This window comes from Telopea speciosissima, chromosome 11, assembly GCF_018873765.1.
Source record: "Telopea speciosissima isolate NSW1024214 ecotype Mountain lineage chromosome 11, Tspe_v1, whole genome shotgun sequence".
Classification (NCBI taxonomy): domain Eukaryota; kingdom Viridiplantae; phylum Streptophyta; class Magnoliopsida; order Proteales; family Proteaceae; genus Telopea; species Telopea speciosissima.
The window spans coordinates 40,080,156-40,087,682 of NC_057926.1; the positions used below are offsets into that span (position 1 = coordinate 40,080,156).

A 7,527-nucleotide genomic window follows, 5' to 3' on the forward strand; every position below is an offset into this window, starting at 1 on the left:
GCCCCCATAAGATAATACTCATAGTAAGTCTAAGACTCTAAGGTTATTATTCTTATTAGTAGAGATTTTTTTTTTTTGTTAATAATAATAATAATAATAATAGTAATAATAATAGAGGTTGTTACGTATTTTAAATATTTGATATTAGAGAGTCAACTTCTTTTTGGTCAACCCTAACAAGGGCCAATAGGTTAATAAGTGGGTGTTCTAGAGGCAGCTGGGGTTGGGGGTGCAAAGGTAAGGGTGGGACTTGGGAGTGGGACCCAAGGAAGAGGCATTAGCAACCAGCCCAAGACACCGTTTGCTGGATTAGTTTGGTATGAGACAGATTTCGAGACCGATCTGATACACCTTTACGGACAAGGGTAAAAAGGTAAAAGAACAGCTTTTTTAACGGAAAATAAGGGCAACTGCGTCATATTTGATCCAATTCTGAGCAATATTAATCCGATACACCAATCCGAACCGAGACTCCCGATACCGAGATTACAAACCATGCTACCATGCTAGGGCCTGCTAAGACAAGAACAGATTAAACCGTACAAATTAGGCACTGGTCGATTACATTTCCTTTCTTCCGCAGACATTACCGTTTGGAAGAAGCTGCTCGTCTTCTACCAGGTAGAGAGATTCAATTCGGGTCTGTTTTAATGGCTAAGTTGACAAAAACTAGGGTTTTCATTTCCATGATATATCTCGTCTTTCATTGCCAATTTTTTTCTCTTAAATCTTCATTTTTACCCTGAATTGTCCAGTCTCCTTTAGTCATTTTTCATCAAATTTTCCTATTGTTCGATCCAATTGCAGAAGCGAAAGCTTCAAAGTAGAATTATAATTCTTTGAATAAAAACATGGAATTTCTTTTAGATCAAAACCGTCAGGATGATCGATTTATTGTCTTAATTTTTGAACCTTCTTGCCGGTGAATCCGATGTAGTTGTTGAATTCAGAATGTTCGTATATGTTTTTATTGAATAGGTCAGTCTCCAGGGAACGAGGTAGAGATGTGGGGGATTATAAGGCGGAGAGTCACTAGCGGAGGATCATCTGCTTCGGTAGAGCCTAACCTTCTGCTATTTGTTGTTTGTTTGTGTTAATTTGTGTCTGTTTATGTGGTTGAATTTCAATAAAGTTATAAATTCATTTGGTTGAGTTGTTTATGTTTTTTTTTCTCGAGCTTATGTTGTGTTCTTTCTCAGATATTTGGGCAGTCATTGCAGAAGATTCGACCTGCAGTGTCTACAGAGAGAAGTTATTCGACGGCAGGCAAAGAGGTATTTTCCTCACTCTCTCTCTGTCCGTGTGTGGTGTGGATTTGTTGACTAGTGTTCTCTCTCCGACCCGCATCCATCAATAGCTGAATTTGCTAAATGTTTGTATGATGTATTGCTTGTTGGTTGTTTTTGTGCGACTCCAATTCGCTTATTTATTTGAATATTCAAAATTTTAGGTGGCTCGAAACTGATAGTGTTGAAAGGCATACCAAACTGAAATTTTGGCCAGCACTTAAATGAAAATTCTTTAAGTCAAAGGCTTTTCAGGTTCCTTTGCATGCTAGTGCAACTTTACTTCAAATATGGATTTCATTTTTTGTGTATGGATATTTCGAAGATTCTATTTATCATTGGATTCCAATTTTTTTTTTTGGGTTGGTGGGTAAGAAAACTTATGTGATACTGGTACAGGCAAGGTTTAGCATATACGAAAAAATGGGATACATTTGGTATGTGATGCGTTATTATAATCTGGGATGGACTCCATTTGTTGATCTTGATGAACCCCAGGCAATTAGGATTTTGGGAACTCTATGGGTTATATAACAAAATTTTCCTTGTATCTAGTAATTAGGCGTTCTGTTAGAAACATTTAGTAATTTCAATCAATTTCCTCGATTAGGAGTGCAATGTGATTATTTTTCTTTCTTCTCCTTCCCTGTGGTTTGATCAGACTGATTACTAACTTGGGAATGCCTTCTTTATTCAGCCATCCACTCCTCCCCATTATATTTAGAATATCTTCATTTTAATTAACTTTAATCGATTTTCTGCCTTTATTTAGAGAAGTTTCTTACTCCTTTTGTTTTACAAGCATACCTACAGGCCTTTCTTATTGGAAGAGGATCTAAGCATGTGCGGAACATTAGTCAACCTATTTTGCTTGGTAATTTTATTAACTTGTTATAGGCTTACTTGTTCATTAGGAGGGACAGATAGGATACATTCATTTGTGCTTATATTCTTAGCAACTAATTCCTATAATCTTATGTCATTGCAGGTGGTACTGTTAGTTCAAAGCATTTAAGGTTAGCCTATATTTCTTTTTTTGGATATCAGGATCTTTGTGTTGCTAACTCCGACACTTGTATATTTGTGGAAGGGGATTCAAAAGTCTCCTGAATGCATCCAATAAAAGGGAAAAGGGGGGGAGGGGGTCTGAAGGGAAAAGTGAAAAAACAAAGAGAGAAACAAAAACTTATTATATGTAATTGTTATTGTTCCTTGGTGTGTTTCTTTCCTCAGACTATAGGCTTAAATTTTTCCCTGGGAATATGCAGGGAAACTTTTGCACTCATTCAGGCAGATTCTCCTTTACGAGTGTGGAGCAGGTCATTCTCTTCAGACAATGGTATGTGTTTCATGTGTACCCAGTACCCACCCTTTAGAAGATTTTACTGGCGATCTTCCTTTTTCTCAAAGCAGTTTAACTGTAAATGCTCCTTTGGCATGCTTTAGGTGACTTGGTTGATGCTGTTGTCCCTTTCATGGGTGAATCTATTACTGATGGCACACTGGCGAAATTCTTAAAGAGTATGTTGTTTTATTCTGTGTATTTATTAGATTGAGTTTGTATACATGCAAAAAACATAGTGTATTTTTTTCCTTAATTGTTTTGGAACCTTTCTTTAATTCTTTATTTTTCTTGGGAACCTATGTTGGGTGCAGACCCTGGTGATTCTGTTCAAGTTGATGAGCCAATTGCTCAAGTAGAAACTGATAAGGTACTTGTTGTGAATCTTCATACACCCACAGGTATGTATGCTGAAATATTGATCATGGTTGTTGCTGGGACTGAATGCCTATGTGTTCACAATTAGGTGACGATTGATGTTTCCAGTCCTGAATCGGGAGTTATTCAGAAGGTATGATATCACTGAACTGAATGTTTTTTGCTAGCTATTAAACATTTCCCTGCTTCATTTTGGTGCGCAAATAAGATTCTGAAAGTAGTGGTGTTGGTATCTGTATTGAATTGTTGGTAGTTTGTAGCCAAAGAAGGAGATACCGTGGAACCAGGAACCAAGATTGCAGTCATTTCAAAGTCTGGTGAAGGTGTTGCACAGGCTGCTCCATCTGAGAAGGGGAAACCAGAAAAAGAGGCTCCTCAGCCACCTTCTCCTGCAGAAAAGGACACTGTGAAAGCAGAAACTGCTCCTGTGAAGGAGAAACCTAAAGCACCTTCCCCACCACCACCCAAAGCCTCAGCTACAGAACCTCAGCTTCCTCCCAAGGAAAGGGAAAGACGAGTAAGTCTCATGTCTTTCTTATTTACCAAAATACATTCTTTGCGAAGTTTCATATTGAACTGTATGCCTCCCAAGGAAAAGGAAATCCTGTTTGTGCTGCCTCCATAATAGTTTTGCAACTAATTATGATCACAGGTTCCTATGACAAGGCTTAGAAAGCGGGTTGCAACTCGTTTGAAAGATTCTCAGAACACGTTCGCAATGCTGTCCACATTCAATGAAGTTGATATGTAAGTTTGAGTTGAAGTTCTCTTTATACACCTACAATGTGGACCAATCATGTCTCCATTTCCTCAACCTGGTTTTGTTTTTTAGACCAATGAGCTTTATTGGGTGCTTAATTTGGTTGTATAAATTGTAGTCAAATGCATATTTTGACATTGATTGCAATGGTTTTGGTTAATGGTGTGTATGACACTTAGTCTTTCTATAGTGGTACTAACTACTAAGGTAATAAGGTTTCACTGACCTGTCACTTGTGACCCTTGTTTATTTGTTGTATGATGCAGGACCAACTTGATGAAGCTCCGTTCTGATTATAAAGATGCCTTTGTGGAAAAGCATGGAGTGAAGTTGGGGTTTATGTCAGGATTTGTGAAAGTATGTAATATATCATACTTGATGAACTTTGCATACCACAGCAGAATGCAGATGCACACTCATTTATTGTTTGATTCTTACATGATTATCATTTTCTTCCAGGCTGCTATTAGTGGACTTCAGAATCAGCCAATAATTAATGCAGTTATCGATGGTGATGATATCATATACAGGGATTATATTGATATCAGTATTGCTGTTGGTACTCCTAAGGTTTGTCAGTGCTACCTCAAGTAAAATTGCAGAAAAGCCATTTAATTAATTAAGTGTTTAGTTTTATACTGCATTTATACTACCATCTTGTCTACCCTACCCCTTTTCCACTCCCCCTTCCAAAAAGAAAAAAAAAAACCCTGCAAAAGAATCGAGGAAGGCAGTTGGGGTGGAGGAACACGGTTCCATCTTCTTTTTTTGGTCCAGTCTCTGGGGATTCATGCCATAAACCTAGGTTTTCAGCCATCTTCATCTGCTAACATAACAGCTAACTCTTTTGCCTACCAAAAAAGAAAAAAGAACATCCATTCATTTCCTCACCAATCAATGTTCTTTGTAGCATTAGTGGTCAATGGGTAAGGACAGAAACTTCAGATAGGTACTTATCCAAAGCACTTGAGGAAGTTGAGTCTTCAGTCATTAGCTTTTGTTCTTGGTCAGAGAATTACGGGGTCCATTCAGAGTTTCCTAGATGTAAATTCATCTTAGGTATTGTTCTATTAAAGACAGGTGTATCATTAGTGATATTAATGGCCAATCTTAGTTGGAGACAGCATGCTATTGGAAAGGGCAAGTTTAAGTTCTGGATAGAAATTAGTGAAAACTCAAAAGCATTAAAAGCCAAGTGTCAATCTGATCCAGAGCTTAGTAATGTCAGTTTTAGGAAACAAAATCTATGTGGAGTTTTGAAATAATCAATTTGTAAGACTTATGGTCCCTCCCCTCTTGTTTCTTTGCGTATCTCTCTTTTGCAAAATCTTGTTATCTTTCTCAAAAAGAATAGGAGAAAAACTTCTAGTTATCCTTTGTGTGCTGTTCCTAATATATTGCGTAATGAACTATTATTTTTTTCCTTCTCCATTTCAATTGTGACTTTTTAGCCAAAACAACTATTTTAGCAAAACTAACGTGTGAAAAGCTAATGAAAAGGGAATCAAACAAATTCTATAAAAAATAAGGGAAAAGATCTCTGCCCTGTAGCCCCCCTATGCCCTCTCACAATGGGCTGTGAAATGACCAAACGCTCCCCATCGGATGCCCCTGCGTGCTGTTCCATTGGATGGGGTGCTAGTGCAGGCTGCACGCAGCCTGTCAGCGATCCTCAGCCCAAAAAATGCTCCCACTTTGCCAAACCTATTGTCATTTTGTCTGATGCCTGTGAGAATATGTTATGCCTAATGGATGTTGAAGTCTTAGCTGCTCTGCCCAAATGGAAAATGCTATTTCTGTTTTGAACTTTTAATGTTTCCATATTGTGTATAGAAAAGGGAAAAACCAATAATAGGTGAAAGGAATCCAAGGCATTGTTTGAAGGACCATTAATTTATAGAAGGCAATATAATCCACCTAGTAAGTGGCTTGGGCTTTCCACTCTAATCTAGTTACTGTGAGACTAGGCCAAGTTCTTGGTGTTGAGGGGTTGTGTCCTGCTAGAGTTCACGTGTAAGCATTGTTACAAGGTTTTAGATATGAGCACTGGAGACTGGATTGGACACCACCAATCCTAAGACAGGTTGGTTGATCTGACCCGATCCTGGCTATATTACAGTGGTTAACGCCTTGACGGTGGTACCAGTCAATTCGAGTAGATCGGCATTGTCGACAGGTTGGCTGAGACGCCCAATTTGATCCTAGAGTTTTAAAAACTTGCTTTCTAATTAGCAAAGGACATTTAAGCTTATCCGCCTCTATTGAGTGCTTCTTGCTATCTTATGGAACAGAGGTTCTAAATAGAGAGGAACCCATATTATTCTTTTGGGTTATGCATATTTTAATATTCTGCAAACTTGATATAACAGTTACATTTGCATTTTTATTTTATTATTTTTTGGTTGAGGGGGATTAATTGTCCCATCAACAGTTTTTGTGGGTTCTATCCTTCAGTGGGTACATTATTTTGAGCTGATTGGCTTGATCAAATTTCTTTCATGCTTTACATTGTTGAGAGAGTTTTGCTTATATCACCATGGATGTTACGTAACTCTAGGGAAACTTAGACTAACATCAGGTAACTTACACCAAACTGCATGTGTTTCATCTAGGGACTTGTCGTTCCAGTTCTCCGCAATGCAGAAAAAATGAACTTTGCCGAGATAGAGAAAGAAATTAACACTCTTGCAAAGAAGGCTACTTCTGGCACCATATCAATTGACGAGATGGCTGGGGGCTCATTTACAATATCGAACGGTGGTGTCTATGGTAGTCTGTTAAGTACTCCCATCATCAACCCTCCACAGGTAAAGACCACCATCCTAACTTTGGCTCAAAGTACTTTTGGTGGATTTCTTTTTGTTCCTATGTAGATCCCCTTGCATTATTTACTGATAAACCTGTTCAACACTTAAATAGATGGGGCCATTTATGCATGGTTTAATACAAGTGACTTTATACTAACTGCATATCCTCTTGTTTCATTGAATTCCATTGCTGAGCTAAACGGAATCTCACAAGTTGAATATTTTTTGGCAGTCGGCTATTCTGGGAATGCATTCAATAGTGAACCGCCCCATGGTTGTGGATGGAAATATTGTTCCTCGGCCAATGATGTACATTGCACTGACATATGATCATAGGCTGATTGATGGAAGGGAGGCAGTTTACTTCTTACGTCGTATCAAGGATGTCGTTGAGGATCCACGCAGGCTGCTGCTTGACATATGAAAGCGTACCAATTGCCAAGTTCTGGACTAAGTGATTCAGAGTAATGAGATTTTGATATATCTTGATTCTGTTGAAATGGAATAAATCCATGTCAGGAGCTTAAAATTTAGTTAGGGTTCCTCTTGTTCATTCACTCCTCAAGCAAGTAATGTAATTGCTGTCTGCAATGATCAAGTTGCAAGGAGAGTTAACTTATTACATATTAAATGTTTTCTGTTCGATGGGTGTTCGATTCCCGTTTTACAAGTTCTTGGAGTTTATAAGAGCATGTAAAGTTAAAAATAATCTCTTCAGTTTTATTACTAGTGATGCTCATGTCTGTGTGTGTTTGGCTGCTGCTGCTTTTGAATGAGAACCAAAATTCTTAAACCAAAAGAACGATCCATCTTTTTGTTTTTGGGGTAAAAAGATCCATCTAGGTGTTTGACAACAGCAAATTAAAATTTTGCTCTTTTGGTTTCATTTGTAAAACGTAATTTAGCTTCATTTTCAATTGAACCATGATATGGCATCAGCGTTCTCTACCTGAT

General features: G+C 38.0%; 1 protein-coding gene across 1 annotated transcript; it reads left to right on the top strand.

Annotated features, from left to right (window-relative positions):
* The first annotated feature begins 604 nt into the window (after positions 1-604).
* LOC122646343 (dihydrolipoyllysine-residue succinyltransferase component of 2-oxoglutarate dehydrogenase complex 2, mitochondrial-like) lies at positions 605-7,274 on the top strand. Its single transcript, XM_043839880.1, has 15 exons — positions 605-621; positions 979-1,055; positions 1,200-1,274; positions 2,100-2,160; positions 2,275-2,302; positions 2,555-2,625; positions 2,733-2,807; positions 2,943-2,998; positions 3,095-3,139; positions 3,260-3,523; positions 3,659-3,753; positions 4,033-4,123; positions 4,226-4,336; positions 6,379-6,573; positions 6,806-7,274. Exons 2-15 carry the CDS (start codon positions 1,005-1,007, stop codon positions 6,995-6,997), a joined length of 1,410 nt encoding a protein of 469 aa, XP_043695815.1. The 5' UTR covers positions 605-621; positions 979-1,004; the 3' UTR covers positions 6,998-7,274.
* Positions 7,275-7,527: the final 253 nt, after the last annotated feature.